The 12,255-nt window shown below is 41.2% G+C and overlaps 1 protein-coding gene across 1 annotated transcript in view; it reads left to right on the top strand.

Annotated features, from left to right (window-relative positions):
* Positions 1 to 12,255, top strand: part of PQLC1 (PQ loop repeat containing 1) — a 62,489-nt gene that overhangs the window by 32,723 nt on the left and 17,511 nt on the right. Inside the window, exon 3 of the mRNA XM_009894947.1 lies at positions 9,971 to 10,187. Within this exon, the coding sequence (XP_009893249.1) occupies positions 9,971 to 10,187 (217 nt within the window). The remainder of the gene's footprint in view (positions 1 to 9,970; positions 10,188 to 12,255) is intronic.

Here is a 12,255-nt window from a genome sequence, read left to right as displayed (position 1 = left end):
GCGTTATCTAGCCAAAAGGAGAGTCGCCTTCGCTCTAATTTGCCTCCTCCATCAGTAGCGCAGTTGGGACCAAAGGCCTTACTTCAGAGCTGTGCTTATAGGTGAAAGGTTGAGGAATTTATTTCTTTAGTTTGACTTGCTTTGGGATTTTTGACACTCTTGGCATAGGAGGTCAGCGGAATCAGGAGTGTTTGTAGTGAAAGCATTAGCCACCCAGAGTAACCAAAACTGCTGTGGCGCTCCCTGGGCTTCCCATTTCACTCCTGTGCTGCTCCAGAAGAGAACTTCTTCCTAAAGTCCATGCTGTCACTCTCATGTGGTTTCTAAAGCTGTTTCTGCTGCTTTCACTCCACCGTTCAAATACACAGCTTATTTTCTGTAGCACTAAGTCCTTTGGGCCACAGCTGTCTCTTTCCAGTGGCTTTCCTAGCCCCATCATCTGCCTAGTTATTAGGCTGTTACCCTTCATCAGTCATCTTGTAAGTCAGCCAGCTTTTGAGACAATCTCATGGAGACAGTGACTAAGAAGAATGGTAAATACATTGGAGTAGAATGAGGAGAGACTTCTGTACTGAACAAGCAAAAGGAACAGTAAAATGGTAGATAATTTCAGAAGTGATGTTACTGGGGAGGCCAATCTTCACAGAGGAAATACAGTCCTATAACTACATTGATTTAGATATATCTTGGCTTAAGTTAAGTGCTTTGCCCTAGTAGCAATATTGGTGTGCATCTGTGGTGGTCTGTCTTTTTTCTTCTCCTAATATTACTGACCTTCTCTGGGAGTACAGACCTGGTGTTTTCTTTCAGCTGGACTTGGGAAGAAAACAAAGAGTTTGTATGGCGTATGTTGCATGAGGTAAATTGGTATGGGTTGCAAGTGTACCCCCTGCAAGATTGCCTTAAAAGCATCTGCTGTCTGGAGAACTCCGAGAAATGTCCTCGCTTTGGAAGAGCCTAGCCCAGAGTACACTTCTGCAGGCTTTTCTTCAGGGGGGGAGCAGGGAAGGAGTTTGCTTCTGGCTCATCCAAAATTGGTTACGCTTGTTCTGCAGCAATGCGGTGAGATGGCTGTGCTGAGCTGTACTGCTGCATGTGGATTTCCCAGCTCAGTTGGCATTCGCCAGCAGTCTCTGAGCCCAACAGTTGTAGCCATGTTCACAGATACCATACTTGCTAAAACTTCCTCTGTATCAGAACAAAAAAACCTTTGGTCTCCCCTGCTTGCTTTTATATTTTTGCTTTCTTTTTGATGCTTACAACATTAGCAGTTGTACTGTGAGGAAGAGAGAGGTGTGTATGTGTATGCAAGCATGCTTATGTGTATATATAAACACACACATTATAATTTTGACAGGGTCTGGTAACAGTGAAGCACAAGTGATATAAACAATTCTGCATCCTTTTGTAAGACAATGTAAAGTGTCAAAGATGAGTTAAACATAATTTTGTGGGTTTATATAACTGCATTTTTCTCTAAAATGTTTTTTTCTCTCTACTGTGAGACTTCTGTAAACTGAAGCTGTGTGCAAAGCAAATTACGCTGCAGATAGCACAGCAAAGGCTGTCAGCTGCACAGGAGGTGCCCAGGGTATGAATATTTTGGTTTCAGTTTTCATTCTTAATTGTTGTGTGTGTTGTAGCAGCAGGGGTAAAACTTTCAGACTAAGTGTAACTTTTTAATTGCTATTCTTTAAGGTTCACAAAATATTCAGTATAGCTGTTACTGCTAATTGTCTCTGGTCAAGATGACTGTGCTAAGTAGTATTCAAAGGTTTCCCTTAAACTAAAGGCCGTAAAATCAGGAAAGTCACAAATTAATGGGAAGGGCAGGGTGTTATGATTGTGGATTGTTTAACTTTTCAATGTATACTAGTGAATTTGTGTGTGATTTTTTTTTTTTAAGTAGTTGTAACTAACGTGTCTCTTAACCTTGCAATTACTAACTCCCTTTGGTGAGGAGGTATAGTGGTCCTCATAGGAACTGGAGGGGGAGGGCAGAGCAGTTGCTGATGCTTGGAGGTATGTTTTGCTGGGGGACGGTATGGAAGATGAGTGAGAATCCCAGAGGGGGGGGACATCGCTGGAAAAATTTTAGCCCACTTATATGTAATTTTTTTTAAGAAGGAGGAAGAAGGGTTGGTAATAACCCTGATGGTAAAAAACATGAACTTGATGTGACAAAACAGAGACTCAGCATAAGAGATTTTAGAAACTGTTGACACCACATAAAACGAGGCAAAGAAAACCAAGGCAAGTACTTGTCTTCAAACTAGAGGAGGTGACTGAAGGAGACAAGGATAATGTTGATGTAGAGGAGATTTCATCAGACTTCAGCTTCTAATCTCAGGTGTTCAACAGTCCTCCACCAAGTACCAAAACCTCCAGTCAGCTTTTAAAAACAAAGGTTCTTTATGAATCTTCAAGGTTTATTTGGGTCAGGCTTTCAGCCTTTTTTTCTCCATAAAGATTTGATATTTTTCCCCTCTCGTGTGAAAATTTCCTGGTTACTTTTCGTTAACTAAAGGACTTTGTGCTGGGGCTTTAAGGAGAGTCAAATTCTAAAAGGGTTGGCTCTACTAAAACTGACTCCAGTCTAGATACAGCCAAGGAAAGGCACTGTATGGGCCAAAGGATGTCAAAAATGGATTTCGTTACATGACAGTAATTTGTTTAATATAGGCTGGGGTGATATTTTCAGAAGGTTCAAGACCCTCTGGAATATTTTGCTCCCATCCTAGAAGTGCTAGAGATGAAGAAGTAACAGTGTTTGGGTTCCCAGTGTGAAGGCCGGATGACAATAGCCTGTAGACAGGAATGTTGTAAGATAAAGGCACATGAAGAGATACTCAGGTACTGTGGTGACAGGGCTGTGCAGATACCTCAAAGTACATAGAGACGCAGAAATTTCTAGATCACAGGCTTGAAGGAATGGAAACAGAGAATGGTGATACTAGAATCTTTATAGGGTGATATTAGAATCTTTATAGAGACTATGCAAGATAGTCAATTCCTTTTTTTTTTTTTTTCCTCTTAAAAGTAGAGTGATTTGGATCAGAACCAGAACTTTTTAGTGATAAACTCTCATTTCTTCTCTTTTGTACCATGAGTGAAACATAACAAGTCCCTTTTCAGTCCCCATGAGTGTAAAAGAAATGCTGGCTTCAAACAGCATTTTGCAGGCTTCTCTCACTTCTTAAAAAAGGAAGAAAGAAAATTTAAATGTATCAGTTCTCACTGTCTGTCTCTAATGCTGCTTCCTTCCTGCTCTCTGGATGGAAAGAAGAAAGTGCCTAGCTGGATATGTAGTAAATGAGAGTGAGAGAAGTAGTTATGGATCGCACAGTGACAGTCACGTGGAGCCTTCCTGCTCTTGTCACCCCAGTTATTTCCTGGGCGACCTGTGGGGTACGCAGGAATTTCAGAACAGAGGACTGGAGAAACGAACCTGGTGGCTGGGAGCTACTCAGAATGAGCGAGGTGGGGAGTGCTAGCCAGCGTGCTTCTCTGTAACCCTGCTGCTGTCTTGAGATGAGGGATCTGAAATCAGGATTGCCAGGGAGACAGATAATGCCTGAGGCAAGTGCCTGAGGATTTGCTGCAGCTGGAGGACTGCAAGTGTAAAAGTCTCCTTTTCAGAATCCACAGGCAGGTGCCTCCCAAGTCCTCTTCAGAGGACATGGCAAAATTTATTATTTTGAGATGATACTGCTGAGGTCAGTGCCTGTGTATAGCTTAGAGCACTCAAGGTGTGAGAGGTAATTCCTCATTTCTCTTGTCAGCCTGGGGATACAAGTCTGCGTCTTCCAACTGTCCAAAGAGTTGCCCTTGTTGCTAGGCATGAGGAGGGGCATTGTATTTGCCTGCTGCTCAGAGATGAACTTCTACAGCAGAGACCACAAGCTTCTTGAGACAAGTAGAAGAGCAAGTGAGGGGAAGCCTGCTGCACTGTAGTCCAGTGGTTAAAACCCACAGGCAGGGCAGAGAGTTACAGGTTCCAGCTCCTGTATCGTCGGACTGTCTGAACATTTTATGGTAGACAGACCATGGATAATAACCTGAAGTAATTCCCAGCCATGACTGCATTTTGTAACTGTTCCAGGTTAGCTGAATTACCATTATCAGGCTCTTTCACAGCGTCTAAGCCCTCAGGTTTTGAATTCTAGTGTTGTTAAGGGAGGCATTGGACATCTGACTGCTCAGGCTGGAGTCCTTTGATCGTGTGCAGAAGTAGACTGTGACAGAACAGTCAGGTCAGATGGGCAGGTACTGTGGTCCAGAGTTAGATGATGGAAACTGGAGGTTCTTTGAACAGCAGTCTCCCAAAGCACAAGACTTAGCTGTAAACCAGGGGGAGTGGAAGATTAACGACCCAAGCATCTGCTTAGAAAGGCACTCAGGAGTAGAGAGTGTCCAGCATGCTCCTAGAATGAGTTAGTGAGCCCTGTTTTTCATAGAGGAGGTGAAGGGTTTGATTATGGGAGGCAGTTAGAGTGAATGGCCATGAATTGATGGTGTTTATAAGGAGCGGGAGTGAACACAGTAAAAGAAAACCAGTAGCCTTCATAAAAAGGAAAGAGTTCATTTCCTTGATGAAGCTCTACAAAGGACTCAAATGCAAACTCTCCCACCTCACAAAGACAGGCAATGTAAATTGCAAGCTCTTCATTGACCTCAAATGCAAGAAGAAGCCAAACAAAATGTGGAAACTGGGTCAAATGACTAAAGACAAGTATAAGTGAATGTAGCGCAAGGGTGTAGGTACAGAATTAGAAAGGTCAAGGCACAAAAAGAGATGCAACTAGCAAGAGAAATTGAGAGCTACAGTAAATAATTTTTAGGATGTCAAAGTCCTTGCTTCACTTTCCCAAAAGGAACTAACATGGTAGCTGACTTGGTATAAAATGCTTCTTGACTAAAAATAATGTAACTGTGTCATCCTTAAGTGAAAGTTGATACTGTAGACTCTTCTTTGTGTCACTTGGCATCTATCCCCCACCAGAACATTGAATTTTCTACTTGTATTTTGGCTTGACTAGTGCTAACCATGGTTATATGCAATGCTGTCTCTGCCTGCTTTACATTTTTCATATCTGACATGCAACGTGCCCTCCAGAGGAGGTCTTTTAATCTCATCTTTCTTCACCCTCAAGCTGTGTAGACTTTTCTCCAGTTAGTGCACAAAGAACCTACTGAGCTGCACCTTCCCCCAGCATCAATAGGATTTGCCAACGTAAATCTCTCATCTATCAATGGATTAACATGTTTAAAATGCAACTGAGTGGATTAAAGAGCTCAGGCAGCGGTAATAAGATATATACCTTTCACTGCAGTAATGCCAGTTCAGATCAATCCAGGATGTCAGTGACTGGGAGTTACCATTTGAACTGCATCAACTGAGCGTGGTTACAAACTCGTGTCATGAATTTCTCTTTCGGCAGGACGGGGAGCTAGTGAATGGAGTGAGCTGTGCAAGCAGTGCCTTCCCATTTCAGGGAATAGAAAGATATGCATCCAGATTTAACTTGGACAGATTTTAAGACATTTGATAGAAATAAATTGTGGTGCAGTGGGATTTCTTGTTTTGTCCTTTTAAAGAAAAGGGATGATGTTTGCTGGGGGAGGAGGGGCAAAAATAGCAATATTGTCATTATTACTCATAATTTTCTTCAAATGTGGATAATGTTTGCAATAATATTTATAACTTTGTTCAGTTCTGCACCTCAAGTGGCATGGCCCAGGGCACTGATTGGTGTCCTCTGGCTATCTTCTTGGGACAGTTGTGTCTACATCTGTTGCTCCCCTCTGTTGCAGAATGCTCTGTATGGAGGGGGACGGGACTGGTCTGCACACATATGTGGATTTTGTTCTGTTTTTAAAATGCCTTTTTTTTTTAAGGGACAGTTCCCTTTTGTTTTTAAGCATTTAAAAGCCTTTTTTTTTTTTGCATAGACCTGTCACAGCATGCAGCACAACCAACATTTTTGTCTTTAGAAGTATATAGCTCCTATTACAGAACTAATGTGTTTGGATCCCCTTGAGAAGGGAGCCACTTGGAAAAATGAGTCACAGTTTATTTCCAAATCTTGAAGTGGTGGGTATGTGATTTTTTTTCCCCTCTGAATTTTTGAAACCATTTGTCAGAGAAGATAAGCCTCAGCCTTGGTTAAAAAGTAGCAATCGTGGCAAAACAGTTTAGGAGTTCAAGTAAGGGCCAGAGAAACTATGACCCATATGAGAGGTCAGGTATGCCATTCTCTATCTTCTTTTTTTTTTTTTTTTTTTTTTTTTAAATTCAGTCATACTTTTGCTTCTTCCTGGAAGTAGTTGGTAATGCAGAGTTTGGTGATGTGTAGTGTCTTCTAGACTTCTGCATTTGGAAAATACATCTGTTAAGTAAAGCAATTAGTGATTATGTATTGGGTTGTTTTTAAGATAATTCAGGTGTTTTTCTGTAAAGCTATTACCAATGTTATAATTGTTCTTACCTCATTTTAGAATCATAGGATCATAGAATGGTTAGAGTTGGAAGGGACCTTAAAGATCATGTAGTCCCAATCCCCATGCTATGGGCAGGGATACCTCCCACTAGACCAGTTTGCTCAAATCCCCATCCAATCTGGGTTGGTTCCCTTCTTTCAGGAAAACATTACCAAGCAAAATGTATAGCAGAAAATAGAACTCACTTGTAACCTAGTATGGTGAAGTAGAGACTATATAGCATCATGATAGTTATGAGCAAAAGAGAATCTGAGTCTCTTTCCTGTGCTAGTAATTAACTCTCCTGCTTCAGCTGAAGTCCTGTTTCACACGATAGTTTTCTCATCTGTGTATGTTATTATAATAGAAATAATACTTAAGATTTTCAGACAAAAGATGATGAGTAAATTATCATCATTACCAGATTTCTTGGCTGCCTAATACTAGGTTCAGGGATGTTAGTACATATGTGAATGGAAATGGACTTCAGTGCAGCAGTACTGAATACGCACATGAACAGCTGGCATAGCAGGAGGTAATTGCGTGTTTAAGTGTTTGCATGGGTCCATGAATTTTGTAGCTGGCCTCACAGTAGCTGTGTGAATGTTGACTATTTGTTCCATGAAATTCTGAAACTTCAGCACACTCATGTAGATTCAGTTCTTTCATTTTTATTATGAAAATTAACTCGGGGAAATAAGGATTTGGTGTATAGGGATGGGTATGTTAAAAAGGATCCTTGATCATGTGGAGAACATAAGAGGAGAAACACAGTGAATGGAGGTCAGCCCTGACAGCTGGTGAGGGGGGTTAATGAGTGAGGGACCAAGGGTCCTGCATGTCCAAGGCAGCACAGCAACCAGATCCAAACTAACGCTGTCAAGTCCAGGATTCGAAGTGTAATGGCTACATAGCTATCTTGAGAGCCAAGAGGGTGTCTTCTAGGGCTGGAACTGTCAGGAAGAATGTGCTTCATGTGTTCTCTCTGCCTCTGGCTGCCACCAGTTGCTAGTTTCCAGGTATTGGTCTGAGGCAGTATCTGTCAAACACTCCGTCAAAGTTGAGTAACCCTTGCTGGAAAGTAAATGCAGGTTTTTCACCCAGCATGTTTAAATGCAAGAGCTCTGAATTAAAATGAAAAATTTGCTTTTTTAAGGGTTGAAAGCCAGTGCTTTAGGTGTCTGTGAAGAAACTAAAGGCTGTGTGAGAACATCTCAGAATCAAGGTTTAAAGAAGTAATCTGGTAGATGTAGCAGTTACATCTTACTCAAAAGCTCTCCTTTTCTAGAGTGGAGGTTGCTCTTTTTAAATGGCCAGTAACCTCACCGACTTTTTCTTTCTCTTCATCCACTTTTCTTCTGCTCTTCATTATTCTGTCCCCTTTGTAAGCCCAAATGCCTCTGTCCCAGAGAGCATCTCTTGCTCATATAACAGTTGCATAGTGTCAGATTTATTGCGTTGGATCAGGTCATTTGCTTGGCATTTCTCAAGAAGCTGGCAAAAATAGTGTGAATTTACTCTGTTATGCCTCTTGCTATTTTATTTTATGCAGGTGTAGATCAGGCAAAGTGAAAGGAATGGGAGTTTTGGTTGTCTCTTATTCCTTCTACCTTGTCAGAGGTTCTCGTTGACTCTGCTCCTCTCCAGAAAATGCAACACAGATAAATTAAAATGGATGATGTTTTTCATGTTTTTGTGGTTGTGGTTGTCTTGTGCCTTCTTTTTTTCTGCTTCATTCTGTTTTGTTCTTCCTTCATCTCCACAAAGGAAAGACTTCACAGAGCTCCAGAAATGTGTGATGCTCACATGCTGTGTGGGCTGTGCCAGTGCTGGGTCTACCTTTTACTTAGTTTTGTGTCCCTGAATTCTGAGCCTGAGGAACCACTGCCATAAAATACTGAAGGTCAATGTTACAGTGACAGTGGCCACAGATTATTTAATTCAGTTCTGAGTGATGGCTGACAATGCTACAGGTTGGGTATGACTCCTGGCCAGTTTTGCCTTCCTCTTTGTGTGACAAAGTAAAATGATTCAGCTGGATGCAGTCAGTAGTTGTCTTGAGGCATGGGTTTGCCAAGTATTAAAAAGGGAGGCTAGTTAATAAAGAGTGTTTGAGGGCCAGACTGATAATGATATGAAAGTGTGAAAAGCTGCAGAAAATAAAACTATTATTTCGCATGTATATGTATCCTTAGGCAGCTAAGTGCCTGTAGAGATTTATTCCCATTTCACTGAACTTATTGTTAGTGTTAGTCAGTGGAGGTCAATGTCTTCCTTGCTTGAGTTAACAGTAGGACTTTTTTGTAGCATTCTGTACTACTGCTGAGGAGTTGTACAGAGAAATTTTGTAGTTATGTGCCGGTGTGTTGCACATGTTTGGGCTGGTTGTAGTAACCCTGTTAGAAGAATGGTTTGTCGTCTTGGTAATTAACAGAATCCACTTGGTCTGACGCAAGTATTTTTAATTTTAAGTGCTTTTGAGAAAGGAAGACATGAGCAGCACCTGCTAATGAACAGTTATTTCAGAGTTCTTATTATTCAAAATTAGGTTGTTATTTTGCTATAGAGCAAATAGTAATGGGGTTGTATATTTTATTATTCATCAGTCAGATAGCTGCATATTTTCCAGTGGTACGCTGTTAACGTGCCAAATAAATGGCATGGTTGGTTTGTTCTTTCTCTCATTCTCTCAAGAGAGGATATCGTGTTTTGTGGTATAGTGTTTTGTTCTGAGGGATATAGAAAGGGGCGTGCACCCCGCACTCATTGGTACTGGCAGAGGCAAGAGCAAAGCGCATTGTGCCCTTGGAGTGAAAAGTCTGTGGGAGGTGGTGTTCCAGGGCAGATTCTTGTCGCAGTCTTGCACCTATCTCGATAAAGCTGTACCAGCTGCACATGGCAGCTTGCCCTTCACCGCAGGCAGCTGCACTGCACCAGGCAACAGAGCTGCAGGCTTTAGGTGACCTTCTAAGCAGCTTGGATTGAGGCAGTTTGAAGGTAGAGAATAATGACCTAAGAGAGAGAGCACTTGCATTGATGTGCTTGGGGGCTGTACTTAGTATTGTGAAGTTTTTTGTGAAACACTTCCTATGCCAACTCTGCTAGAGTCATATCCACAGTTCTTCATGTTTGATACCTGAAGGTCAATGCTTTCTCTTTAAAAGTCATCTTTGTAAATATTTTGATAGTTTGCAAGTCTTTGTTTTATTGTTTCTTTATTGAACACCCCCACCAAAAAATATTTTCCAAATCAAGACTCCTATTTTTTATTTTTCATTTTTCATGTTGGTTTTGAGTTTTATGTTTTGGGGGGTGGGGTGGGGGGTGTTTTTATTTTTGTAATCCTTTCCCCCATTTTCTACCTTCCCCTGTCTCCAAAGACTTTACAGTGGCTCCCTCATGCCTCCCAGTTCTTAATTCCACCTTAATTTACTTTGAGTCCGGTTGGGAAAACATATTTCATTATTCTTCCATTCTTATTCTGTTGCAGATTTTGACTTGAACTATTTTTGGCATTGGAGCAAGTTTACAGACTACGTGCAGTGTGTCCTGACCTTCACTGTCGTGACCGGTTACATCACTTACCTCTGGCTTGACTCATCTCTCTTTGTGGAAACGCTGGGCTTCCTTGCAGTGTTCACAGAGGCTATGTTAGGTGTTCCCCAGCTCTACCGTAACTACCAGAATAGGTCTACAGAAGGAATGAGGTATGGTGTTTATCTTACATGAAACAAGTAAGTGTGTGTGTGTGTGTGTGTGTGTAGGTAAATCTTTGTGTAGTGTGGGAATACTTTTCTAGGCAGGGCAGTGTCATCTTTCTAAATTTTACCTGAAAATACAGCAGCTGTCCGAGTAGATTCTCTGTCAGCTGGAGCAGCGCTGCTGAAGGCAGTGGGAGCTCTGTTACACCTCTGAGGTCCGACCCATTGTCCAAGTCCAGCTGGGCAAGTCCAAGGTGAAACACGTTTTAGTAAAATAAACATGAAAAACTACAGCTGTTGCCATTAGGAACACACTGTAGTTCAATTCAAGCTGTGCTACACCGGTAATGAGAAATGGACAAAAGAGATCTTACGTATCAAAAGTAATAAAGAGGAAGAAAATACTTTGACCCTGCAGTTAATAACTGTCAGTGTAACTCATGTATTAGCTTATCACTTTTTCTCATGCATCTACTCACCACTTTTTTGTAATACATTATTATGTATGTAGCAAATGATACCAGTATTTGTTTTTGTGTGAAAGTTTGTAACTCAAATTCAAAAAAGCTCAAACAAGACATTTGCAGGCAAGACTGGGAAACCCTTTGTAAACAAGGGATGGACAAAAATAATCTTGTGCCCACTGCTGGGGTGCTAAACTAGATTATCTTTTCATACTGTTTACTGGATATCTCAATGGTGATGCTAAGATTTCCAAATTGCAAAGGCAACTTGTAAAGCTTTTCAAGAGAGAGAACGTTTACTGTGGTGCATCAGTACACAAGTCTATCGAAACAATACAGCAGCAAATTCAGTTCACAGAATGCTGTGATCATTTGTGACTCTGTCTTCTCTTTTATTGTTTTGAAATTACTTCTCTTCTTTGCTTTTAAACTTGCGGGGACAATTTTAACAAATAACCGCTCCCCACTGCCCCCAAACCAAAGCAATTCTGTCCTTTGTCTGTTGACACTACTCCCGTTACTTGTTTGGCTTGGAGACACTTACACTAGCTACTTTAAGTTCTTTTCTAGCTTGAAATGTTATTGAGGGAATGTTCAGAAATTTGCTTTGATTCTTAAGGCATTTCCTGATTGGGAGCCCCTTTGGTAGAGAGTGAGTCCGGATTTACGTCCAAAATATTGAGGTATTTTTCATGCACACACTGCCTTGGAAAATTCTGTACCTGTGATATCCAGAAGGCAGTTTACCTACTAGACCTTCCTTATGCTCTGGTTTGACTTTTCCCTTTATGTTTTTTATCTGTGAATCATAATGCCATAATGCCACATTATGATAGCCGCTGCCAAATAGAGTTTTGCTTTTCCTTAGCTCCTCTCTGGGGACCTGAGTTTCAGTTTTCCAATTTCCTGTATATGCTATTTAGCAAAAAGAAAAAAAAAAAAACAAAACCTTTCTGCTTCACAACAACAGTTTCTTTGTAAAGCATTAAGTGTAGAATTGCAGAATTCTCATCTGAAAGTGCTTGGCAAGAGAGTTCTGTGTTTAGTCAAGAGAAAATAGTATAAAAGCTCTTGTTCCCTTGCCATCAAACAGAACCAGGTCCAATGATAGCCACCCTCCTTATTGACTGTGCCCACAGGTTTTTCAGAATGGATTCCCCTCTCTGGTCCTACTCTTGAAGCAGTACTTTGTATGGCATTGCACATTGATGGGTTTGGGGACTGATGAGACAATACACAGCTTATGCTGCTTTACTGCAGTTCTAGTATGTTCATGCAAATGCATGTTAGTACTCCTTCTTTTTTCAGGTTATATTGCAGTTTTAGATATGTTGCAGGTACCACCTATAGTTTCTAGCAGCATGCAGTCCTGAGTTTACTTGATGGTCTCTAAGCATTATCAGGCTGTTCCTGCTGTGAGAGCGACTTCCGTGGGTGTATTACCTTCTGTTGATGGAGCTGTTGGAAATATTTCCCCTGAACTTCCCTTCCTGTGCCTGCCTCTCTGTTTAAAATCACATCAGAGAAGTAACAGTCCAGCCAGGCTACTCATAGGACTAAGTTTATGAACTTGCATGGGTATTTATCAGATGGGGGTTAGTTGATAGCTA

This window comes from Charadrius vociferus, unplaced genomic scaffold, assembly GCF_000708025.1.
Source record: "Charadrius vociferus isolate BGI_N301 unplaced genomic scaffold, ASM70802v2 scaffold51, whole genome shotgun sequence".
NCBI lineage: Eukaryota > Metazoa > Chordata > Aves > Charadriiformes > Charadriidae > Charadrius > Charadrius vociferus.
Note: the sequence above shows the minus strand (reverse complement) of the source record. Positions and strands in the feature narration are given on the sequence as shown.